This window comes from Carcharodon carcharias, chromosome 8 (assembly GCF_017639515.1).
Source record: "Carcharodon carcharias isolate sCarCar2 chromosome 8, sCarCar2.pri, whole genome shotgun sequence".
In the NCBI taxonomy this organism is placed as follows: Eukaryota; Metazoa; Chordata; class Chondrichthyes; order Lamniformes; family Lamnidae; genus Carcharodon; species Carcharodon carcharias.
In genome coordinates, this window is record NC_054474.1 from 159,059,142 (window position 1) to 159,086,344 (window position 27,203).

Here is a 27,203-nt window from a genome sequence, read left to right on the forward strand (position 1 = left end):
CAGGTACTCTCCGGTCCCTTCACACCCTGTTCCAATTGGCCATACTAAATCTGTCAGGTTAAACGAGAATTGTCCCCAGATTATTCAGCGCTCTGAGATCAGGTGGCACAGCGCAGACCAGGGATCAAACTGAAGGGAGACCTTTGCATCGAATATGTTTCAGATCACACTAGGTGTTGCAGCTAACCCACTGGGGCATTGCAAGAGCTTTAATCACTTTTAAAAGAATATATTATTTGCACATCAAAACTGTGAGTCATAATTTTTTCCTCATATTTCAGTGCTTGTAATGTTCCTTTTTTCAACCTTTAATTCACATGGACATTAAAAAAATTATTTCATTTCATTTGCACCATTGAATTCCAGAAATTACACACAATAACTTGTTTTACCTTACACAAATCTATTAATACATTCATCAACATCGAGGATTATACTCTACAACAAACAGGGCTTTGTTTTTTTTATGCAAGGACATAGAATTCATATATATACATCTCTCTGTATTTACACTGTGTCATAATTGTAAAGCAGAAGAAGAGAACACTGAAGGGTTTTGAGGTCCCACTTAGAATGAGCCAAAAGCCTAGAATACCACATCATTAGGACTCTGACTGCATGTGGGGTACACTCCTGTCCTGGGAATTGCAGGACTGTTGCTGAAGGTCTGTTATTTAGCATTATAATTTAGTTAAATGTTGTCTTGTTGCATTTTCAGCCACATGGTATTATGCCACTCCACTTGATAAGTGCCCAAGTGAAGGAATGTTCTATTTTTGTTTTGGTTTATGTGAATTATGAAATGTTGTAGTCTCAACAGCAGCTGCTTCAGAAAGTGAATTGGACTGTCCACTCCAAAAGTCCAGCCCTGGGAATACAGTAAATGTTACTGCAATGGAGACTAGTACTCAGGGTCTACACACAGCTCATAAACTTTGGCTTTAAGATATACTGCATGTTTCCTTGTGTTAATGTATTCAAGCACACCTATAATAGAATATTTTGAAACCAAATTCTGCACTTTTTTTAAATACAGAAATTGACTACAGAAACATGAGTCCAAACTAAACATTTTGTGAAGCAATTTCACTGTTCTTCATCTATAGTTTGATGTGCAGGAGTGTTGCAGAGACTGAAGGAAAGGTTAGTTTCCTGGTAGAAAACTAATCAAAGTACAATTACTTCCCCTTCCCTAGTTTACTCTTCTGTGCTAGGGTACAGTCCACATGCTCCGCTCACTTTGTGACACTTCATCCCAATAAGCCCAGATAGAGAGGGTCAGCCAGCCATTGGAGAGCATCCCATCTCCATCCAATCCTAGTCTCACCTCATCAATGGATAGTGATTGGGAACAGAACATTTGACGGCTTCCTAAATCAATACTCCGGTATTGCTCAGTAAGCCAATTATCTTGGATATATGTCCTGTGCCCTGGGTTGCCCTCAGGAATGGTATTCCCCATCAGTATTCCCTGTCTCCAAAGAAGAATCCTCTCTCACACTATCCACCTCAGCTGCATTGGCATCTGCTCATTGTGTTATTGGTGCCACTTCTTGGTCACGCAGCCTCAAGGCATGTTGATCAATGTTGAATCACCCCTCCCGTCAATACAGTAGTGAGGATGTATTTACACAAGGTGGCTCTCTAAACATGCTGCTTTACACCCATGTTATCTTACAGTGGGAAAATAAAACTTTACTGTACAATAACATTTACATTGAGACAGTCAGACATTGTCACTTCAAGGGTAACAATCCAAACAGAAACTCACTAATTTCCCCCTTTGTCTCACTCATTGTTCTATCATTTTTTTATGATTTCTGTGATTTTCGAGATTTCTCCATTGGACCTCGCTAAAATCTCCGATTTTGCTGAGGAATTTCCTTTGACTTCTACATGTAGCATTTCTCCACATTAAAGGTGATAGTGAAATGCTTGTCATTGTCTATTGGTCATGTTTTGGTTAGTTTCTTTGTTGTCGAAAGTGCTAATCACTCTCGTTGTGGTCATCTTTTGAAAGTCTTTAATTAGAAATCATTTTCAAATTATTGCTGCTGACAGGAGCTTTTATTTCATCCTCAATTTTCTTCCTTATTCCTGAAGGTGTTTGCTGGGGTGCAGTTCCAGAGGTGCCAGCTGACCTCAGCCACATTATTGTCATTCATGTACAAGTATAGACAGTTTATGCTGACAGATTATTGGATTCTTGAGGGCATTCATAGAGTCATAATGGTACAGACTGAGGTCATTCAGCCCTTTGACTCATTGCCAGCTCTCTGTAGAGCAATGCAATCAGTCCCATTCCTCTACTCTATTCCCATGGCCCCTCAAGTTTATTTCCCTCAATTGACCACAGCTGAGCCCAAGCTTATCTGTGGATTCACTTTCCAGGAAGGATCACCGGATAACAATCGCAGCTTATTTTTATCCTGCGTCCAAAATAAAGATTGCTGATACTTTTTTGTAGTCCCTCGGTGCTCACCTGGCTGAGGTGAAGCTCATGTGACACAAATCAAGGATCGAGCCATAGATTTTCCTGATCTGTACAGTTCAGTACAAAGTGGATGATGACTTTATCAGTTGGCACATGGCATTTTTCAAAACTCCTTAAGCTCAAAAATGAGAAGAATGAGTCAGAAATCCTTATGATCGGCCAAAAAAAAAGTTAACTGCTATTTGGAATCTGCTCCCTCCACTTCCATGTCTTTCTGTTACTTTGTGATTCAGTGCACATAGCCACTTGTGAATCACAAGTAGCATTAACAAGACAGTGCTCTGCCAATCAAACACTTGGGAATTTAAAAAAAAATAGAAGCAAATTTCATACAAAACTAGGAAGTTTCTGTTCAGTGATTGTTCCCTTTAACCAAACTTGTACTATTTTTTAAGAATCTTTGTGATTTTTCCCCCGCCCCCCCCCAAGCTACAATTCACTGTGACGGACTGGAGGCTCCAGCTTGTTTGAAAGTGCGCTTAGGACCTTGTCAAATTTTTCATATCGCTCAACCTGGTTGCCTTCTGCCCCTCGGCTCCCCCACAACAACCGCATCTGGAATTCTGTCTTGAATATTTCAAGAACTTGTTCATTTTCCTGAAATCCTGAGGAAGAAAACAAAATAAAGTATCACATCTTCGAACTTTCTTTGAAAAATATGTTTTCTGCTCAGCAAAGTGAGGAATGTCACAAATATCTTACCGCCAGGTCACTATAAGATACTCCTACCTTTTGTTCCTATTGTGGGCTCTGAGCGCTGGACTCAGCTACCCTAGGTTATAAATGAGGAGCAGTTCTTTTACACAGTGTGTTGTGATCTGGAATGCGCTATTTGAAAGGGTAATGGCAGCAGATTCAATAGTAACTTTCAAAATGGAATTAGATTAATGCTTGAAAAGGAAACATTTGCAGGGCTATGAGGAAGGGGCAGGGTAGTGGGAATAATCACATAACTGCCTTAGGCATGAGGCCAAAATGGTCTTTCTGTGCTGTATCATTATTTGATTCTATAAGATGCGGTGTAAAATTACCTCTACATTCTGCACCAACCTCAACATAACACATTCTAATGCCCCCGTGTACTTCCATTTCCTGTATCAGCCACCCATGTAGCCTTTCTGGATGAGATTGATATTAGGAACAATTTGTGCTGAATTACACACACTCTCCATGTTCTGGACTTATCCACCAAGAACAATGAGCTTCACCATCAGCATTCAACCCATCTGTCTGGACTGAATCCAAACCTATGTCCCAGAGGAGAAAGCACAAGGTACTGACAATGTAATAGCATTTACAGAATTGTAATATCACACAAATTCTCTTACTTTTAAACCACCCTACACCCTACACTATTCCCCAAGCCAGACCCTAGGCAAGCAACTTATTCTAGGGCCTCACAATTCTGCTTTGTAAGCAGCTGGTAAGAGAGATGGGCAGGCAAGTGACCAGTTGATGGAGGTTTCTTTCCTTATCTGTGACAAGGTATCCTATATTCTCAGTGTATCCCTTCTTGCCACCCCTGCTGAGTGCACAAATACACCACCCAAGGATATGCTCATGAGAAACTATCTACATTCTCCTATACCATGGTGCCTGTCTTTTCATTTTCCCTTTAGAACAATAGAAAGTCCATTCGAATGAAGTCTTTGAACTGGTGCCAAGTGTGGGTACACTCATACAAATAAGAATGGTCTCAGTTTCAATCCCTGGTTTGTACCATGTTAGCTGATTGCAGCCAGCCTTATAGTGGACGGACTCCAATTGGCTCCAAAATCTCTGGATTAAAGTGAGGAAACCAAATTCAGCTCAGGTTCCTGTCAGTGACCCCTGATGGATTGGTCTAGGCTGGAGTATTGCAGTGATCAAACAGTCAACAGCTAATTTCAAACCTTACTGATGGAAAATGAGTGTGGCACAGTGGGGAATGGAGGGGAATGGAGAGGGTGGGAAGGGCCTGCACCCATGACCCCGGCATGACTCCTTGCTGTCTGAAAAGGTAGAGACACAATTGGTGGAGTGGGGGCATTAATGAAAAATAAAAGTGTTTAATCAGGTAAAAAGTAGAAAGAGAGAAGAGTTTTCCCTATTTACCTTGTAGTTTCAGTTCGGCGTTTGTCCTGTACAGGCCCCCGTGATGTGCAATCGTCCTTGCAGCCTCCAGATGTGACATAACTACCTCGACACCGCTTTCACTGACCTCCCACGCCTCCAGGTTGTCAGCATTCACCACGTTACGTTCAAGCAGAGTGATGAGGGGAACCACGTGAGGAAAGGTCGTGTTGGTCAGCGGCGATACCTCTGAAAGGTAGAGATTTTTTTTTTCAAAAGTCAGAAGATTGAAATAGTAGAAGGGAATGTGAAGAATGTGAAGAACAGGACGAGAAAATCCTACTGCTTCCACAAACCAGCTGTTCAATCATCAGGATCTCTACCCCACTTCTGAGGAACGTCCTGCCTAAATACTGACAGATGTATTGAAGCAAAACTCCAAAATATTAATTTTCTCTATTCGTGCTGGCCTTGTGTCTCTAGAAATAACCTCTCTGCATTCTTCTAGCAGAGGAACTATGGCATCCTATCGCGTATTCGATCTGCTCACCCCTATCCTCTCATTCTATCCCTATACCTCCAAGCCCTTCCCCAGTTGCCTGCCTACGTGGCTCATTTGTGAAGGTATCCCCCTACGATATTCTCTTGCGATTGTTAAGGTACATTCTGTCGGTTATGAAGGGCTGAATTTTGCGGACAGGGCAGAAGTCCTGCCACTGGAGCCAAAAGCAATTAAGGACAGTCAGTGACCCATCCTCGGGCACCCAATCAGACGGCTGGCAGCTCAGCTCAGCAGCGCCACAGCTAGCGGTGGCCATTGCTGAGGCTGCAGCTGCAGGGAGAGGGCGCTTCAGTGGCCCACCAGATGCCTCGGTAACAGAGGTGGGGTTGGGGGTTACTGATGCCGGGCAGCCAGACCCTGCTAATTGATGGGTGGGGTTGGGGGGGGGGGGGGGGGGGGGGGGGGGGGGGGGGGGGCGGTGGCGGGGGGGAGGTGCAAGCAGGATATCTAGAGTTGCCAACTATCCAGGATTGCACTGGAATCTCCAGGAATTGAAGATTGATCTCCAGGACACTGCAAAGAGCAACACCCCGTATTCATAGGGGCATAAAGATATGGCAGATGAGGAAGAAAGCTGTTTGGGGCAGTTGGAGGCAGGTAGTTAATGTGAGGAAACCGCCCGGAATGCATCCACCCAGAGTTGGGAACCCTAGGTTGGGGGGGGGGTGCGGGTTTCACAGAGTGCCAGTGGTTCTGTTGCCTCAAGTGTAGCCATTGCCACCAGGGAACCCATCCATGAGCCATGGAGTGTCCATAAAGATGCCCCCCTCTTCCCTCACGGAGGTGGGCATAGGCGCTTACTGACCACTTAAGTGGCCAGTTGGCCTCCTGGCAAATGGCCAATCTGCCAGCTTTCCCACCACTGTCCAAATGGCGTGGAGGCATGTAGACATCTGGCAATCCCCCACACCTCCAGCACCTCTCTGTGCCATTATGCCAGCCTTCCTGTCACCCTAAAGGGCCCAGAAAATCCCGGCCAAAATTTCAGAGTCAGTAGGTATTGGATCTGTATCCATTCCGGACCCCACGCATTCTTAATCTCAGTCCAGGGTTATCAAGTGAGGCATTGAACAGCATTTGGGCATTTTGTCCCACTAACAGAGAGAGAGAGGCTGACTTACCACCACAGAAAGGCATTTAACAAGAACTTGGAGGCAGGTTTTGTAACCAAGATATTTCCCTCTCTTTCTCTGCCTTACCCCCCAGAAAGGGAGGGAAAAAAAATCTGTGCAGTGTGGATAAAGGGTCAATTACCTCTTCCTTCATTCATGTTTTTCATGAAGGGCTTCAGTTTCTTCTCGTAGAGAATCGCTCCCTCTGTGTGTCTCTGTCGAAGAGTCATCCACGTTTGCTCGAGCCTTGAAATCTGCAAAATGGAAAAACCCAAGGTGAATAGAAACTGGAACTGAGGAGTAACAGGGATAGGGAAAAAAATGAATGACATCAGCTGGTGGGCCACTTGCAGTCAAACTTCAATATTCACCTCTACAATGGTTCCTTGTGTAAGGGAGGAGGATAATAGAATATCAGCTGTTTCTTTTCTTTCTTCCCCTGATTGGGTTCTTTGATGAAGTAACAGAGTGGACTGATGAAGGTAGTGCAGTAGAGGTTACATATATGAATTTCCAAAAGGCATTTGATAAAGTGCCACATAAAAGATTTAATCAAAAAATAGAGGCACATGGCATTAAAGGAACGGTGGCAGCTTGGATATGAAATTGGCCAAGGGATTGGTGGCAGAGAGTAGTGGTGAACTGATGTTTGTTTAACTGGAAGCAAGTATGCAGTGCAGCACCCCCTCCCCCACCCCCCCGCCCAGGGATCGATATTCAGGCTATTGCACTTTTTATTATAAATAAACGATTTGGACTTGGGCATCGTGAGTACAGTTTAGAAGTTTGCAGTTTAGGAATGTAACGATAGTAACAGGCTTCAGGAGTGCAGAGAGAGACTTGTGAAACGGGCAGACACACGACAGATGCAATTTAATGTGGTTAAGTATGATGTGAAGCACTTTGGGGAAAGCATTCTAATCTAAATGGTACTATTTTGAAAGGGGCACAAGAGCAGAGGAATCTGGGGATGCACATTCACAGAGCAAGTTGATTAGGTGGTTAGAAAGCATATGGATACTTAGCTTTGTAAATTGGGGCATTGAATACAAAAGCAAGAAAGTTGTGATAAACATTACAAATCACTGGTCAGGCCTCAACTGGATTAGTGTGTACAATCCTGGACACCATACTTTAGGGAGGATGAAAAGGCCCTGATGAGGGTAGGGAGGAGGTGTAGCAGGATGAGGTTTAAGATGAGGGCATTTGGTTATGTGGCGAGAATGGAGAAGTTGGGATTAATCTTCTCTGCTCTAAGGAGGCTTGACAGAGATTTTAAAACTCATGAGGTGTTTTAATAGAGCAAGTAGGGAGAAACTATTTCCTCTGGTAAGTGGGTTGATAATAATTTCCATAGGTTATTGCTGAAAAGAAGAGACATGCTGTCGAAGCTTTTTGTCTTGCACTCATCAGGACAGACACAAGAATACCAATTGTAAAGGGAACAACAATTTATACTGCATGAGAAGAAAGTGCTGATTTGTTTGCAAGTGGACTGTGGTAGAGGCGTTGCCATAGAGAATGCACCAGGGAATGGCTGTCCCCGAAGCTCTTGTTTAGTTGAAAAAGGTGCAATGCGTGGACATACTCCTTCAGTTTGCAATGTTCAGGGCCCTGTGTTTTTTTTATTTGTTCATGGGATCAGAGTATTGTTCGCTAGGCCAGCATTTATTGCCCATCCCTAATTGCCTTTGAGAACTGAGTGGCTTGCTAGGCCATTTCAGAGGGCATTTAAGAGTCAACCACATTGCTGTGGGTCTGGAGTCAAATGTAGGCCAGACCAGGTAAGGACGGCAGATTTCCTTCCCTAAAGGACATTAGTGAACCAGATGGGTTTTTTTATAACAATTGACAATGGTTTCATGCCCATCATTAGACTTTTAATTCCAGATTTTTTTACTGAATTTAAATTTCATCATCTGTCGTGGTGAGATTCAAACCTCAGTCCCCAGAGCATTACCCTGGGTCTCTGGATTAATAGTCCAGTGACAGTACCCCTACGCCACCACTTCTAGCATGTGTAAGTGAGCCACACTGCAAGTCCGACTGATAAATCTTAAATTAAATCCAATTTATCTTACTTACATATCGACCTGTGTATCAATGTCGACCTGCCTGGTTTGAATTTAAACAAAAGCTTGGTAGTTAACTGTTCTCTGGTGCATTCTCCTTTGCAACACCTCTACCAATCAGAGTCCACTTGTCAATCAATCAGCACTCTTTTCTCATGCTGTATAAATTGTTGTTCCCTTTACAATTGGTATTCTTGCGTCTGTCCTGATGAGTTCAAGACAAAAAGCTTCGACAGCATCTCTTTTCTCAGCAATACTCAAGTAATATACCACCAAACAACAATTTCATAGATGTTAAATAATTGGCAATAGAGCTGGAGGGGAAATGAGGAGAAACTTCTTTAAAGAGAGGGTTGTTAGGATCTGGAACTCTACCTAAAAATGTGACAAAATCAGATTCCAAAATAACCTACAAAAAGCAATCAGACATATACTTCTAGAGGACTCATTTGCAGGATTACAGAGAAAACCCTGTGGTACAGCTCTTCTTTCAAAGAGCTGATGCAGGCACAACAGGCCAAACAACCTTTTTCTATGCTGTAAGAACCTTTGAATCTAAGGGTTTTTCAAGTATAACTGACAAGGTGATGAAAATTAATCCTCAGAGCACCAGGAGTACTCCACAAATGCCATTTATTGGAAATGGAATTGGATTTATTCAGTCGCTATAACTCAGTAGCCCTTATGTATTTCCCAAAACATCGCTATCATTACATAAAATAGTGAATCAGAATCATTGTGAGCAATGCCATGGGAGATCGACTAGTCCTATAAAAAGGTCCATGGGATATTTGTATTTGAATTGAATTGAGTTGCTTGAATAAACAATGCCAGGAACAATCCAACTGACGTCTAACAGTGACCACACTTTGACTACAAAGGATCAGGCAAATAAATACAGAACTCAATTCACATACATAAGTCTCCTGAACTCTATAATCAGCCAGTTTTTCTAAGTCTGGGTCTGGTGTGTAACAAAACAAAAACTGTTATTTTCTTTAACTCTAACATGAACCCTGTGTTTACCATGACCAGCAAGAAAGAAGCCAAAAACATCATCTAACATGGACAGAAAAAAATGGCTTCATTTTTGAAGCAAATCAATCTGTAAATAACATGGAGATGCAGCATTGCACATTTACTGGACGTCTCTCGTATTTCCTGTTAATTGAGTTCAGATCAATATAAGGATCCGCACTGACGAGTGAAGATACTAATGGGACATCTAAAAGCCTGTAGCTACATTGTGCACCAGCCATGAAATATTTAAGGACTGTGGTTGACGTTTTGCCATGTGGATATTTTTAGCGTGAAAGTGCTGTGTATGACCAACACAAACAATACTTTTCATGGTGCTGATGTTTTGGATGTGACCTACACCCATTTACAGGACAAAAGAAACCAAACCTTTGCCAGTGGTAATGGGTGGCATTGAAAGACAGAGGCCAGCTGACTCAAGCAGGCCTGAACTCCACTCCTGCACCCCACCCTCTTCTGCTTGTAACCTCCAGTGCAGGCACAGGTGAGGGGAAAATCATACTTGATGTTCAACAAGCCACATTGGCTCACAAAGCTGTTGAGAGCAGGATTTGGGGAGAGTTGGGAGAAGGCTTCCCAGCCAGCCTTTGGTTAAGGGTTCTTGACTGGTAAGGGGATCAAAGGTTACGGGGAGAAGGCGGGAGAATGGGGTTGAGAAACTTATCAGCCGTGATTGAATGGCGGAGCAGACTCGATGGGCCGATTGGCCTAATTTCTGCTCCTATGTCTTATGGCTAAGGGAGGTTTATACACGGTAGGGATCAGTGAATAAATCAATGGTAAGAAACCCTCAAAAGAATCATCTCACTGTTTCCAGCCCCTACCTGAGGCATTTCCAACGCTTTCATCACAGCAGCAAAGCCAAACATATTTCCCATATTGCTCTTCAGTTCAGCAGCCAGCTGGATAGTTTTATGCAGGAGGGCTGCCCGTTCCTCTGTACTGCCAGTGCAGCCTAGAATATCCACTGCCATCATGATCGCCATGGTATTGAACCTGCAAAGAGAGCAAAAGAAAGCCCCTGAGTTATTGGAGACCAAATGGCATGTCACTCGGGAGAGAGAAACAGCGTTTTGAGGCTGAATTTTACATGCCCCCGGTGGGTGGGTTTCCCGTGGGGAGGGCACCCGACCACCTTCCTGCCCACCCCTGAGCTCACCCCCATAATACAGCGGCGGGGAGGCAAGCACCGAAATCCGGAGCCTGCCAGTCATATTTAAATGAATAATCAAGGGTCAATTAGACTTGTTATCCAGCCAGTTGACCCTGGCGATGTGTTGCCCTCGTGTAAAACGTTTGGCGTGGGCAGCTGGGTGGGAGCAGGCAACCCGATTTGTTTCACTGAAGTGTTTAAAGGGCAGGAAGGAAAGTGAAGGGGGTGGGGGTCACTCTTCAGGGGCTGCCCTTTGCTGAACACTGGGTGCCCCCCCCCACCCCACTCCCATTCGTTCCTATCCGCGCTCCCTCCCTTAAACCCACCCCCTCCCCCCACACCGGCCCCTCTACCTAACCTACCCAAATCCCTACCCCCCTGGCCCAAGACCCCGGACTTAACTGCTCCGGGGATCCTTAGGCCTTGGTCTTCTTCTCCAACCCCGGCAGCGACCACTGAGGCCTTCCTGAGGCTGATGGAGCTGCCGGCTAATTGGATTGGCCGTCAGTTCCAGAGTACGAGACTTCCTCCCCAGTGAGAGGCAGAAGTCCCGCCCGGCCCTTGTTAATCTGTCCCACAGCGCTTTGTGGCTGAAAGGTGGGCTGGCGAGGAGCATATTGGCTCCACACCGATGTTGTTAATGGGAAGCCATGGTGGGTGGGGGTGGGGTGGGAGGAGGGTGTTGGGGCAGCAGGTGTTGTTGAGGTGGGGGGTGGGGGGTTGGTGGGGGCGGAGGGGGCATGTGCCACCCTCCACCATCCCCTCCCTATTATACCACCCAACATTCAGGTTGATGACCTCTCTTCAAAACTGCCGGCCAAAGAGTCCAGCAGAGCTTCTTCTGAGTGCTGAGAGCTGCACTCTACCTTGAACCCCAGACTAATTCATTCAATAAATAACATTACACTGGAGGTGCTCTTCAAGAACATTTTCTGCTGTGGTTGACTATCAGAACTTTGCAGAAATTCCCTCCAGCAGTTGATAACCATTCCTTATAGGAGGAACTATTTAGCTAAATATGTTTTGTAAAATAACATACAGGTTTGTTATGTCTGTTGCAACCCCTTGATTAACCCCTCCTTATCCTCTATCTTTCTCTCTCTGACTCCCCCATTAGCCAAACTCATTCGGTCACTTCTATTCAGTTCCAGGCACTCAGAGGCCCAACTTTAACTCTGTTTAAGTGAATGGGGTTTACGTGAGTTAAAACTGGCCCCTCAGAGTTCAGAAGCTGAATGTCATTGACATTAGCATCTGTTACTTGAAACTAATCTGGTACAACTGTTCACTGATTTTGCCTGCCAGCAAAGTAAAGATTGATTTTCAGCCCCTGTTTGTTAAGGACACCATCCAGAGCTGCTGAAACTGTTCAACAGAGTTTGCAACATTTGGAGTCTATGTTGAACTTCTTTGAATCAATCTTTATACTGCCTCACAAGTGAAATCAGTGAATGGTTTTATCATTGAAAATAACAGAAATAATTGTTGCGAGTGACAGCTAGAGTTTTGAGCTTTCAACATCACGACAGCTTGCACAGGATTGGTCGCTCACTGTGCAGAATATAGCGAGTACATATTCACAATATCATGGCTGGGAATTCCAGGTGCAACATCTCACTTGCAGGATATGTTTTGATACACAGTACAGCATCATTCCTCACTTGAGGAGGAGCACACACTGCTCCCAAGGGTTTTAGTCACCCTTGAGAGATTGTGACTGTCACTCTCAAGACTTTCACTGGTCCGCATGCAATCAGCTGGAGGAAGGAGTGGATGAAGATTCACCCTGTTTCCTTTGTAACTCATGGGAATTTGTCTGACCTCAGCTTAGCTGTGTTGCAAGCAGGAGGGCAGAGCAAAGGTACTTATCCTGATACACCTGCTTGTGGCTTTCCTTTGTTCATAGCCCCCCACCGTCATCAAACACCACCACCACCACCACCCCCACCTACCTATCCACTGAAGGCACCGACCTGACCCAGATATTGAGGTTTTTGTGAATTTGGGGATGTGACAATGGAGATGAGTGTGAGTCAGTCTCCAGCCTCTGCTTCTGGATGGTGGAAGCTCTGCGGGGAAGGCAGCAACATAGAGCTCCCTGCTGTGATTCCAATGGCAAATGCAATGCTTGGTACAGCACTGAGCCCCCACAAAGCCAGCCGGCTTCAGAGTTCAATTCCCAGCCTGAGGCAGCTGATCTTGACCAAGGCGCTGGTAGGATTGTCAAAATTGGTCTTTACTTTCTCCAGCTCGTGGAAGGGAAGAAAATAAAAGTAAACAGCAAGTACTCCTGCTCCGGACTGCCATCCAGTGACTCCATACTGTGATGACCCTCACTGAAGAAAAGCCTCACTGGCTAGGGTTCTGATATGAAGAAAAGGAGCACTTGGGATGCAGAGCAAAGTAGGGGGTCAGCATCTTCAGGAGAGGAAGCAAGAAAATGATCATATCTCTCCCCTTCCCTCAGGAGAGAAAAATAACAAACTAAAATATTAACTCAGTCTGTAAATGTGTGCCACAGCAGGTGTACTGTCTGACTGAGTGCAAGCAAACAGGTCTGCTCAAATATAGTGACATTGCCCCAGTGAATTCATTGGAAATTTGACAGTTTGGTGCCAGACTTTGCAGAGGCTGTTGCTATGAATCTTTCTGGTTTAAAGTAAATCCGCTGCGACGTAGCCAAGAGCACAGCACGTGGCTTACATCACGACTCCCTGCTTCTCTCACCGTTCCAACAAGTCGAGCCGAAGCTGGTGCCCGTGGGGAAGAGTGAGTAACTCCAGCCCTGAGCTCACTCCCATCTGCTTCTGCAGTTCCTTAGAAACTGCCAGTATCCTAGCGACCTGTGTGGACAGGATATCAAGGAGATTAATCAACTTGCGCTCTCAGCAATTACAGGGCCACAAATAACAGGCGTCGCATTCACCCACTGAATATCGATCTGTTTATCAAACAGCGTCTCTCTGCATTTATTCTGGCCAGTGTGAAACATCAGGGGTCTCGATTAACGGTTAGGGACACACATTTGTCTCACAAAGCCAACATGATAAATACTCGGCAACTGCATTAGTCTTTGAGATTTTGACTTTAATTTAGTTCGAAGGAACAGCGTCACTATTGTCCCAATGACTACATTGAAATGAGATTTTGGAACAAACGTGCCAACATTAATATAAATAAAAAAAAAGCAAATTTAACACCCTCCATTTTATCTCTCAAGCTCACTAACTCCTTGGCACCCCACCCAAGTGGTCACTCTTCATAGAAGGGCTTGGGCAGTGAGTGTCAACATCCTATTCAACTGTGGGTAGCATCACATCCTGTCCTTACCAGATTAGTACAAACACAAGCACTTAGCAGCAAGATGAGTGCTAGGGTAACAGTCACAAGCAGGATACCTGGCTGACTCATACCTTCCCTAAACCAGGGACATCAAAATCAACATCTAAATCCTGGCTATGGTTGACTAACAGCACAGACAGTGGATCGAATCTGCAATCTTCCAGGTCCTTACAATCTCAGTTTGATCACTGGTAGCACTTTTAACTCTGAGTCAGAGATTGTGGGTTCCAGGCCCGCCCATGGATTTGGATGAATAACCTAGGCCTAGAGTTCACTGCAGTACTGAGGGAGTGTTACATAGTTGGTGGCACTGGCTTTCGGATGGGACTTTAAACCCTGCTTACCCATACAGATGGATGTGGAAGAATCCGTGGCACTAGTCAAATAAGTGCCGCGGGATGTCCTGTCCCAAATTTATCCCTTGGTTAAAAAAAAACTACATCCAATGAGTTATTCATTTCATTGCTGTTTGTGTGGCTTTGCTATGCCTAAATCAGCTGCCATATTTGCCTACAGACCATGTGACTATACACATCAAAAGCTATTCATTGGCCTTGAGGCGCTTTGGAACGCCCTGAGGACATGAAAGGTATTATTTGAACGAACATTTTATGGCGCCAAGCTGTGTAATTAAGAACTGAGGTATTGGGATTCAGGGTGAGGTGTTGCTAAAAAGAAAAGTTTGTTAATTCCACAACTCAAAACTGAAGATACAATTGGGGAGAATCAGCCAGCATTCAGATTTTTCTCACCATGCAGTCTACTTTTGTGATGTGCTTCGCTGTAGTTTTTGGATCCTCCTCGGCCAACAGCTCCTTGACTTTCTTTAGCACGGACATCTCGAGAGGCTTGTTCTCCAAGGGAATGAGTATCGACTGGTATCCATTCAGCTTGAAGGAAGACACCAGCTCAATGACTGGAGCTGTGAATGAATGGCGCTGCAGCCCCTCCTTCTCTTTCACGCAAGCTGGCATCGGACCGAGGTACGTTTCTGTTTCCAGGATCCCGAAGCTTGTCTCAGATTGCCAGCTGGAGACGTTGGGATTTTCCTCAACTTTCAACCTCTCCACGTAGCTCTTTGCCATCATTTGACTTTGCTTGAGGGCCAGTTCCAGCTGCTGCCTCTCCCAGTCAATGGGCGACGAGGGTCGCAGCTCACAGTAGTGGGTGTGTTCTGACTCTTTGAAGCTATCCGATGCCTTTCTCTGGGCCGACTGTAAGGAGCCATGCAATGGGGAGGAATGTGTGCTGTTACAATGAGGCCCACTCGAGACCTCTGGGGGGCCTTCCCTATTAGAGTCCTGACACAGTCTATTACCAATCGGTGAGCTAAGCTGAGGCTCACTGGGCCGTTGCAGCACTGGCGATGATGGCGCCATTCTTGCCACTCGGCCTAGCTGGCTTTTGTGCTTCAAGCCTGTGGAAGATGTTACAAAAGGTTAGATGCAAGTATTCTAATTCTCATACCTCTCCGTCTTTCCTCAGTTATCTCCTTTCGGTGGCACTGGCCCATGCAGTGCTGGGCTACAGTTCCCTGAGACCTTGGCCGCTTCCCATTGCTGGTGTTCATGCACAGACCCGGACAGTGAAGCTCTTTGACTGTGGAGATTATTACAGCCTTGACCAGGGCCGGGCATGAACTTGGGCCTGATACTGATCGAGCTGGGGACTAAGCCCAGAGCCTGGGCTTGGGCCTGAAATTGAGCTGGAGTATGAGCCCGACCCTGGGCTTGAGCTCATCTGATGTCAGAAACATGTGCATTTTCCAGCGGAGGCCATTGGATATAGGGGTCAGGAGTAGGGCTTGTGGCTGTTTTCCTTTCACAATTGTGAAGCAGGATTTAAAAATAAACTCTATCCTGCAGAACATTACTGACTTTTAAATGACGATTAGCGTATGTTCAGAATTTTATCAAGTGTTTTGTTAACGAACCAAGGTAGGAATTTACCATGAAGACCCTATACAGTGTTACCGATATCCCACTTACTTGTGCTATATTCTGGAGACAAGGGAATCTCATTCACTGGAGACATTCCATGGTGAATATCCTTGATTTGATCCATACTGAGAGCAAAATTCCGGATTGTTTCCTTGTGATGTGGTGACGGAATGCTGAAGAAAGGCAATTAGAACTGGTGAATGGAAGTTCCTCCATTTACTCACTAACCTTTTCACTGTTACGAGGCTACAAAATACTCTGAGGATGTCGTAACGTGAGGGTGATTGGTCCACCCTGAGTGGATGTGGACCGTAGATCATGATGGTCTGCCAGCCTGTAGTCCTGGCGTGAGGCCTGGTCCATTTTTGAGGAGTGAGCCTCATTAGCATCAGGACAGCGGTCTAGGGATAGAGGCCTTCTGAGGCAGCCAGCCAGCTCCAAACCACAATATCAGGCTGCCTGTTCAGCACCCGGGCCTGCTGTCTGAGGGTGGGGTATCCAGCAGGCCTGGCTGGTTTTCAGACACCCCTGCTCCTCTCTGTCCCACAAAAATGAAGAGGATCCTCTTCAGTCAGAGTGGGGTGCCCTCCACCTAACTCATTCCCTATATGGTAATTGAGGCCCTGCATATCATAGGCCCTCAATTTGCCTTTGAAAGTGGGCCCATCGCCTGACTACAAAGGATGGCTCAAACCGCCCAAAGGTAGGCCATATTCATTGCAGCCATGGTGACGGGCAGGGGGAATGGTGGGTAATTGTCTGTCCATCATTTTCAGGGCGCTGCTGCCCCAATTTCAACGGGTGGGAAGCTTGAAAATATGATTAATTTTAACACAAGCTCCCCCCACTAAATACCCTGCTTTGTCTCCTGCAGGCACAGTTTTATGGTGGGATACAGTTTCATTAGTGTTTGCCACGGTCCAGGACCTCAGCCAAGTGCCTATTGGGCAAGTTGATCATGGGGGGAGATGGAGGATTCACAACTGAGACTAATCTTGCCTTCGACCAACATGCAGGTGTACACACACACACACACACACACACAGACACACATAGACACACACACACAGACACACACACAGACACACACAGACACACACAGACACACACACAGACACACACACAGACACACAGACACACACACACACACACAGACACAGACACACAGACACACAGACACACACAGACACACACACACACACACAGACACACACAGACACACACACACAGACACACACAGACACACACAGCCACACACACACAGATACACACACACAGACACACACAGCCAGACACACACAGACACACACAGACACAGAGTCCTTTTTTTTACAGGAGCTGCTGTCTAATGATCTGATCCTTGTTTTCTCTGGGAGTGGAAGATGAGGCTATTCTTTGGATTCCGAAACGCCAAATGTTTACCTGTTGCCACAGCTGTCACTTCGGATAATCTTGTCGGACGTCAGACCGTCCGTCATAGTCACACTCCGCCTCTTGATGTATCCGCCTTTCTGATTGGTTGGAGGGTGGGTCATACCGTGCTTCCCATTGGACAGTCCGTAACTGGCTTCCAGGTAGCGGAGTGGGAGAGTGCGGTTGATGGGAGTGTAGATGATCGCGCCGCTCTGCTCGGAGACGGGCTTACGGTTGCCGATGTAAAACCTGACCAGGGCTGGGATATTGTCGAAGCTCTCCCGCTCGAACAGGTATTGGATGCGCGTGTACGTTTCATTAGGTTTGATCATCACCTTGTTTATTTTGAAGTGGAGAGGCTCGTTCCTCCATCGGCAGGTCAGCACATAATCCCCGACACACGTGAGTGAGTCACGGATGAGGAAATCCCCATTCTTCTGCACCAGGTTCTCGGAAACCTGAAAAATAAAAGTTGATGTTTTTTTTTAAAAAAAATTCTAGCAAAATAGAAACAGGATTCACTCCCCGGACCCATAGATCATTGTTGATCTGTATCTTATTGCCTAGTTACCTGTCATGGTTCCATATCCTTGCCCAAGCAAAATTCTATAAATCTCAGTTTTGAAATTTTTAATTAACCCCGACAGCTTCTCGGTGAGGGTGGAGTAGAAAATTGAGGATTTCCAGTTTCTAACCTCACTCAATTTATAAATCCTAACAGCCGACATCTCAGCATGAGCTCCGCTGATGGACTGGTCAGGTCCCTCCACGTAGCCATACAAACCAGGGAGGTCCCAGGTTTCACATGCAGCTTGTGCTGTGCTATCATTGGCCCTAGTTAACATTCATGGGCCTGGGGGTGAGGGGAAATCAGCCAGCGTTTCTGATCCCGATCACTGTTCAGCAACCTCTCGCCAGAAAGCGGGTTTGTGGCCATGCAACTTTGCTGAATGGGAAACGGAACAATGCCAGAATGGTGCAGTAGGTGGTTGAGACTGTGGCATATTGCTGGAACAGCATAGATGGTGCTTTGCTAAGCTGTACCTCACCTGCCAGTGCTTGGCACTGATGCTGGGTATCTGAAAAGAGGGTGTATTCCATCTGTTTTGCACCTGACCTGGCTGGACACAAAATTGACGGAAAAATAAAACTATGAGGCAATAATGAAACAATCAGGTTGAAGATACTGAGAAGCTGTCGACGGTGTGTTTGGCTGTCAGCTGCACCTCACCCTCGCCACTCTGTGCCATATATTTGTGTCAGTAATGCGTACAGCAGTAAAAATGTCAAACCATTTTCCTACAGAGGAAAAACAGAAGATCTATTGCAGTTATTTACCTGACTTTTAGGTGACTATCTCTCTTGATCGCTCAATTGATATTCATGGTAATACTCGGGGGAGCTATCACTTTGACATTTCAATTTGTTTTTGAATCAGATTCATTTCCGGTAACTGAATTTTCTTTCTTCTTGTCGAATGCTCTACCAAACACCTTGAAACACTAACTGAATCATGGGGCTTTAGTGAACAAGAACTACACATAGAAGTTACTGTGATACCATTTCAGTGTATAAATATTAGGATTCTCAAACATTCTTCTGTCCCCTCCTTCAAGGGGTGATAACCAATTTACCAGTGTTATAAAATAGTGGCCAGAAGAATATTGTTATTAACCTGTTGAGCATTCTTACATGTCACAAGATAATCAAGGTGGTTTCATGAAAATATAATAATTTTCATAATATTATTGTGATATGTGGTAAAAGTGTGTTAATACTGAGGTACGGATTAGTTTCTCTGTGTGTATGTGGAGGAATTTAATTGAATTGGAGACAGCTGGTCTGGAGGTTTTGAGTTATCAACAAGAAGCTAGATTTGAAATGCTAAATACGTAAACATGGCTGAAGTTTTAGAATGGGAGGTGTAAGGAAAATTTGCATTTTTAGATATATTAGAGTAGTTTGAATTTCAAAGAGATGGTAAGATGTTACACCTAGCCAGAAGAAGCTAAGCCAAACAGTGTGTTTATTTTTCCCAAAGGTTACAGGTAAAATTAGTACTATGAAAAGATTTGTATTATGAGAAAAGTAAAGTTGCAAAGACATATTGGAACAATGGAATTTGCATTAAAAAGGGAGAAACATGTATAAAGGTGATGAGGGTATGCGTAAAAGGAGAAGGCATTCGAAGATCTAACACAAGTGTGAAAAGCCTCCAGCTGCTGTGCATCAAATTGCTATCTACAGGAACCCTGAGAAAACTCATTTTGAATGTGACTGTCCAGGGTATTGTGTTGCTTTTCCTGGGTCTGTTTAAATCTATTTATTTTTACTGTTGTTTTAACAGAGGTGTAACTGGGAGGTAGATTAATTAGGGGTTTTAGGAGTTATTATAATATTAATTTGTAGACTTATGTATGTGCTTGAAACCTTTTCTTTTGTTAAATGTTTAATTTAGTTTTCTAAAAACCTCTGAAGTCACAGTAGCCTTATTACTACTGAATTCAAGGCACGCGTCTCGAAATAAAATACAAATTGCAAAACAGTTGTGACCGTGTGATCAAGTTTCCCTGGTGGATTTGATCCACCTGGCACACATCATCTGCCAGGTCATAACAATGGTGATGACATTTATTCCGCCTTAATTTACCCATCCATAACAACCCTAAAGATCCCCCATTGCAACATCCCAGTTGCTCCTTCAATAATTCTAAAGTTTTCACCTGCACTACTCTAGCTGGAACTCCATTCTAGGTTGGGGATGGTCATTGCCTGACACTTGTGTGGCATGAGTGTTATTTGCCACTTGTCAGCCCAAGCCTGGATATTGTCCAGGTCTTGCTGCATTTGGACATGGACTACTTCAGTCTCTGAAGAGTTGCTAATGGTGCTGAACATTGTGCAATCATCAGTGAACATCCCCACTTCTAATCTTATGATGGAAGGAAGGTCATTGATGAAGCAGCTGAAGATGGTTGGGCCTAGGAACTCCTGCAGTGATGTCCTGGAGCTGAGATGACTGACCTCCAACAACCACAACTATCTTCCTTTGTGCTAGGTATGACTCCAACCAGTGGTGAGTTTCTCCCTGATTCCTATTGACTCCAGTTTTGCTAGGGCTCCTTGATATTATACTCAGTCAAATGTTGTCTTGATGTCAAGGGCAGTCACTCTCACCTCACCTTGAGAGTTCAGCTCTTTTGTCCATACTTGAACCAAGGCTGTAATGAGGTCAGGAGCTGAGTTATCCTGGCAGACCCCAACCTGGGCATCAATGAGCAGGTTATTGCTAAGCAAGTGCTGCTTGAAAGCACTGTTGATGACCACTTCCATCACTTTACTGATGATCGAGAGCAGACTGATGGGGCGGTAATTGGCTGGGTTGGATTTGTCCTGTTTTTTGTGGACAGGGCATGCCACGCCTGGGCAATTTTCCACATTACCGGCCAGATGCCAGTGTTGCAATTGTACTGGAATAGCTTGGCTAGGGGCACGGCAAGTTCTGGAGCACAAGTCTTCAGTACTATTGTTGAATACATTAGAAAACAATGTAATAGTAGATTTAGAAATGATACTGCCAATGCATTTTCTTAGAGCTCCTGCACCTCAAAATTTGGCACTACACCTCTGGGCTCTGGGGGTTGAATGGCTACTCCTTTCCCTAATTGGTATGTTTGTATGTTCTCCACTGTGTTGGCGATATAATTCATTGTTCTATTGACTTTGTTGATTGCTAGTTTGCATTGGTTAGTTGAGTGCCAAGTCTACTAAGGTTCCAAGGTCTCTTTCCGTTTCGCCTTTAGTTATTTTAATACCATTCTAGCTGCATGTTCCCTATATTATAACATTGACTACACTTCAAAAATTCCTTCATGGTTTTGAAAGCTTTTTGAGACATCAGTTGGTCACAAAAAGTGCTATGTAAATGCAAGCCTTCTTTCCTTTCTTTCCTTTCATTCCTTTGATTCTTTCCTTCCTGTGTGCAATATTTTACACTTGCTTATATTAATTTTTTGCCCATTTAAATTTTGTCATTGCAAACAGACATTTCTACATGTAAAATTTCTTCTTTTATGAAGCCAGTGGGAAAGAGAAGCAAATTTGCTTTGCCTTTTTTTTTTAAAACGACACTGCCCCTTCCAATTTCCATGCCTTCTGCCGGAGGCTCGTGCTGAAGTATAGCTCCGGTACCTCAGCTAATGTGAGAATGTGGAAGTCTGGACACTGAGTGTTACCAGGCTTCAGCAGAAAATCTAGACATATATCCTGAAGAATGTGTGAGCAAATAGGAGGGGAATATAAAATATAGACTTCAAATCAAATCCTTGGGTGGAAGAATTCAAAATTAAAGAATCAAAATCCTTTGACAGAATTAGAAAAGCTGTTTAGTCTGGAAAAGGCTGTCTCCAGTAGATCAGCACTTGCCACGTAAATACCCAGGACAAAAGAGGCGGGTTTTCAAATGTTTGTACTTCAACCGAGTGAGTGCCACAATGTAAACCAAATTCTCAGTGAGCACAAGCAAACAGCATTTAACCACCCATGCATTTCAGAGCTGCCCAGAAGAATTTCAAAACAAATTGTCAAAATAAAAAGCCAATGAATGTTGCAATCCAACTTCCTGACATTCACAAAAGCTACAAGCTCTGCTATTTTTGGCTGTCATCTTTGGCATCTTACCACCACTTGATACAATACTCTCCAACGCATATAACACACCCTGATATAATAGTCTCCAACATAACCAGTACGCTGACATAAGACACAAGGCATACAGTTCCCTTCTTTCCTTCATTAATAGAAAAATATTTTAAAGTGCCATTTCTCCAAAAATGCTTTACCTCCCGTGGGATGCGCCCATGGTACCAGGCATGACTTCGCAGATCTGTGCTACTCAGTTTCAGCTCCTCCTCCAACTCTTTGTGCAGCTTCTCAGGGCTGGAATCCAGGATGTATTTGTCTTTTGAAAACTGCAGGAAACAAGAGAAACTGGATGTTCGTGAAATCAATAATAGGCAGCCTTTGAATTAAGTTCTATCTGTGCATTGTCTGCATTTTGCTTTCAATGCCTATCACCCAGTTCTGCTCTGTAACACTTGCCCGGTTCACCAGATTCTATCAAATAGTCTTAAAAGTTTCCGAATCCTTCAAAGCTCATGAACATCTGCTTTGACACAGTCTCCATTTACACTAGAAACAATTCCCTAAACTAGACGGATGCCACTCACTGACTTCCTGGGCTTCCATGTACCCCAGATGTTAGGGATTCCCAAGTAGGTAATTTTTTTGAAACCTGTTGAGGGAACTTTTGGTTACACACCAAACGAACAGTCTAACAACCTCATTTTTTCAATTTTGTGGCTACTGATGGTACTGAAATAACGATAGTCGAGCTGGCGAACTGTGTTAGCTTCAAGCAAAGAGCTGTCTTCAAATCTCTCTTGTTTTACTGTTCTTCACAAAGTACAGTCCAATACAAAAAATCAAAGGAAAGCTAGTGCCTTTCATCCCTCAGAACCCACGCTCCCCCCAAAGTGATTCATTGTCAACAAAGTACTTTTGAAGTGTAGGCATTGATGTAATGGAAACGTGGCAGCCAATTTGCACACAGCAAGGTCCTACAAACAGCAATAAGATAATGACCAGACTATCTATTTTAGTGATGTTGGTTGAGTCATGACCATTGGCCAGAACTCCTTGCTTTTCTTAGAATAGTGTTGTAATTTTTACAAATCCAACAAGAGAGAGAATAAATTCAATGTGATACCATTTCCTTCCATTCCCCCTGCTAACTGTTTGGTTCCTTCACCTCATCCAATTGACGGTCCTCATGGGTGAGGAGGTTGGAAGTTATCCAACCAGGTGGTATCACTGCTGGGCATCATTCCACCTTTTCCTAAACATCCACATGCCCACTTTCCAGCCGGGGCTACTGGGTCCTGATCGGGAATGGGAAGGATTTCCACCAAATTCAGCCCTAAGGACCACCAGTTACACTGAGATCAGATCATTCAGCACAGACTGAGGGTGGAACTAGGAACTTTGCTGCTCCGCATGGACTCGGTACCACATGGTGCATTTACTCACTGAGCCACAGGCACAGTGAAATTGGAAAACAAAAGTGGAACATGGAAAGCCACGTAAACTCTGCCACATGGAGTGTAAAACCCCTGCAGCAGAACCATACCAACCTACTACCTTCCACCGCCCCCAGCAACCCCCCACCCTCTATCCTTGTGCCTGATGGTCACAGCACTGGATTTTCCTGGAATTGAGCTTCAGATTTTCCTGGAATCTCCAGGAATGAAGCTAAATCTTATGGATACTGCTGAGTGGAAATTTGGGAGTGACACAACTTTAAAAAAAATTATTTTGAAGAGTTTTCATTAGTTATAAAGATATGAGGATGTGGGTTGGGGCAGGATGGGGTGCAGGGTGGGGAAAGAAACTATTTGAGGTGGTTGAGGTGAGATTTTCTGTAATAAAATCTCTAGGTATACGTCCAGCCCAGAGTTGGCAACCCTATACAGAACACTCTGGGTTTCGCAATACCTAATTCGGAGAGAATACATTCCAAGGGCAACAATGCAGAATGTTTCCAGACAAACTTCTGTTACTCAGACAGCAGGAGCAGGGGCAGGGGGATCTGATTAGCCCTTTACAATAATCTCAGGAGAATGTACATCAACAACTTGCATTTATATAGCACTTTTAACAGAATAAAACATCTCATGACACAAAGTGGGACAGGAAGGTGAATATTCCCTCATGTCTGGCCCGCAGTTTAAGTTTAAACATTGCTTTTAACGGCTAAAGTTATTTTAACCTGAAGCATAAAATGTAATTAAGCAGATGACCAAGAAAACTCCCAGCAGAAGTTACTTCTCCCTATTTTAGAGAAATTAAATAAATGCAATGGATCTTCTCTATAAATTAGTCTTTGTGGGAAAACGCATGTTGCATCAAAGTGTGTCACAGAGGACAATTTTGTCAACTATCTCAACTGAAGGAGACACAGACATTCTGTATAGTGTCTGTGCTCAAGCTACTGTGAAGAGTGGTCTCAATTGATGGAAAAGTTTTTTTAAATATAGCGAGGGTGTGCTATAGGAGGAAACTTGGTGTATCAGACTTGTACCTACTGCTGTGTTATATGAAGGGGAGTGTGGTGTATCAGACAGTGTTATACTGAAGTGTGCGTTATTTAAGGGGGAGCGTGGTATATAAGGAAGCTCATATAAATGTAATGAGTCAAAATTTCCTTGCAATTAACTCATCAGTGTTCATGGTGACAGCATTAGCTGTTTTCTGATCTCATTCTCCTGCTGGCTCCCAATTCACTAGCTGGCCCAGGAGAGTTGGGTTGCTTTTGACTCTGTTGAGTGAGTATGATGTATTCTACTGCTGTGACTGCAAATACACAGCCCGTGGTGCAGATTCAGGTCAGCTGGTGATGTAATGTTTTATTTTCACTCTATTCTTCTGCTAGATGTGACTCCCATGAGATGGATGTGATTTAATTATCAGGATCCAGTTAACAGCCACACCAGGGGTTCAGTGGGAGAGAGAGAATAGGGTGAAAAGAGGAAAGAAGGATACACAAATAAAGGAAAGGTTGAATGATTGAGAGAGAACAAGAAAAACCAGAGAAGTGAGGAGAGAAACAGCGGTACATAAGAGAAGGGGAAGTAATAAAGGAGCAGAGTGAGACAGAGATAGAGGTACTGAGGCTACAACTATCGTTCAGAGTTTTTCACTTCACATCAATGCTAAATTTGCAGTGTAGTCAGTGAGTGAGGCAAAGTAAAATCTCTTGGAGGAGGCAATGCCTCTCCACTCCAGAGACCTGTCAGACATTGCTTCCTGCAGATTTACTACAGATGTTCAACCAGCTAGAATGGCACTTCACAGAATCATAGAATTGTTACAGCACTGAAGGAGGGCATTCAGCCCATCGTGTCAGTGCCAGCTCTCTGAATGACGCTTAGTGTCGTTCCCCACCGTATCCTCATAACGTTGCATGTTCTTCCTTTTCAGATAATAATCCTGTGCTTTCTAGAACGTCTTGATTGAACCTGCCTCCACCATACTCTAGGCAGCACATTCCAGATCTTAACCACTCACTGCATGAAAAAGTTTCTCCTCATGTCTCCATTGCTTCTTTTGCCAATTACATAAAATCTTTGCCTTCGCATTTTCGATCCAGTGGGAACAGTTATTCGCTCTCTACTCTGTCAAGGCCCCTCATGATTTTGAATACCTCTATCAACCTTCTCTTCTCCAAGGAAAATAGTCCCAACTTCTCCAATCTATCCACATAACTGAAGTTTCTCATCCTGGAACCATTCTCATTAATCTTTTCTGCACCCTCTCTAATGCCTTTAAATCTTTCCTAAAGTGTGGAACCCAGAAATAGAAGCAATAATCCAGTTGAAACTGAACCAGTGTTTTATACAAGTTTAACAGAACCTCCCCTATGCCCCTATTAATAAAGCCTAGGATACTGTTTGCTTTATTAACTGCTCTCTCAACCTGTCCTGTCACCTTCAATGACTTATGCACATATACACCCAGGTCCTCTGCTCCTTCACCCCTTTAGCATTGTACTCTTTATTTAACATTGCCTCTCCAAGTTCTTCCTACCAAAATGAATCACTTCACACTTATCTACATTAAACTTCCTCTGCCACTAATCCAACCATTCCACCAACTTGTCTATGTCCTTTTGAATGTCTACACTATCCTCCTCACTTTCAAGAGAGGAGAGGAGAAAATAGGCAAAACCTGGGGCAGGGTGGGAAATTGGATTTAATATACATTGGACTGGTAAGACTAACCCTCCAGTATAAATAAAATCACACCATGGCAACAGAGACGGCAGACAACTGCATTTATGCCAGAGTCAGACCTAGAATTAAAGAAGAAAGCAAAATACTGCAGATGCTGGAAACCTGAAGAGATCTGCTCTAAAGAAGAGTCATGCAGACTCGAAACATTAACTCTGTTTCTCTCTCCGCAGATGCTGCCAGACCTGCTGAGTTTTCCAGCAGTTTTTGTTTTTATTCCAGAATTAAAGTAGTACACTCTGAAATTAGACAGTATACATTGTGAAATATAGGATACCCTGAATTAAAGTCGAAGCAGCCACCACAATTTTAAAATTTTCATGCTTGTGTTCAATTTCCTCCATGATCTCACTCCTTCCAGCTCCACAAGTCTCCAAGAGCTCCATGTTCCTCAGAATCTGACCTCTTGTGCATTCCCCACTTCCTTCATCCCACTCTTGGTGGCTGCGCCTTTAGCCATCTAGGTCCAAAGCTCTGGAATTCCCTCCCTAAACCTCCCTGCTTCCAGTTGTCTTTCCTATTTTAAGTTGCTGCTTAAAAACTACCTCTTTGACTAAACTTTTGGTCAATTGTCCTAATATCTTGTTTGGCTTGATGCCAATTTTTTTTGGTCATTATGTTCCTGTGAAGCAGCACAGAACAATTTACTATGTGGAAAGTGTGATGTAAATATATATTGCTTCATTAAAATCTGATCTATCTGCAGCAGCCTAATGTGCAAGGCCAGCTTGGGGGATCCTGGTAGCACGAGCCTGGGTCTTGAACAATACAACAGTGCCTTCTATTGCCCTGTTCTGTCGGATCTCTCCCATTTGCGTTGTATTGGTGGATGGAGGGGAGATGGTAGTGCGGTGGTAATGTCACTGGACTATTAATCCAGAGACTCAGGCTAATGCTCTGGGGATATGGGTTCAAATCCCACCATGGAATTTAAATTTTTTTTAAAAATCTGGAACTGAAAGCTAGGTTCAGTGATGGTGACCATTAAACTAGCATTGATTGTTGTAAAAACCTGTCTGGTTCACTAATGCCCTTTGGGGAAGGAAATCTGCCATCCTTACTTGGTCATGGTCTACCTGTGACTTCAGATCCGTGTCAATGTGGGTGACCCTTAACTGCCCTCTGAAATGGCCTAGCAAGCCACAAAGTTCAAGAACAAATAGGGTTGGACAAAAAGCT

General features: G+C 44.1%; 1 protein-coding gene across 1 annotated transcript in view; it reads right to left on the reverse strand.

Annotated features, from left to right (window-relative positions):
- Positions 1–287: 287 nt before the first annotated feature.
- LOC121280943 (SH2 domain-containing protein 3C-like) overlaps positions 288–27,203 on the reverse strand; it is a 156,069-nt gene continuing 129,153 nt past the window's right edge. Inside the window, exons 6-14 of the mRNA XM_041193410.1 lie at positions 22,020–22,148; positions 17,188–17,636; positions 15,814–15,938; positions 14,578–15,242; positions 13,211–13,326; positions 10,155–10,326; positions 6,363–6,474; positions 4,589–4,795; positions 288–3,099 (exon numbers count right to left, since the gene is read on the reverse strand). Coding sequence (XP_041049344.1) covers positions 2,924–3,099; positions 4,589–4,795; positions 6,363–6,474; positions 10,155–10,326; positions 13,211–13,326; positions 14,578–15,242; positions 15,814–15,938; positions 17,188–17,636; positions 22,020–22,148 — 2,151 coding nt within the window. The 3' untranslated portion in view covers positions 288–2,923. The remainder of the gene's footprint in view (positions 3,100–4,588; positions 4,796–6,362; positions 6,475–10,154; positions 10,327–13,210; positions 13,327–14,577; positions 15,243–15,813; positions 15,939–17,187; positions 17,637–22,019; positions 22,149–27,203) is intronic.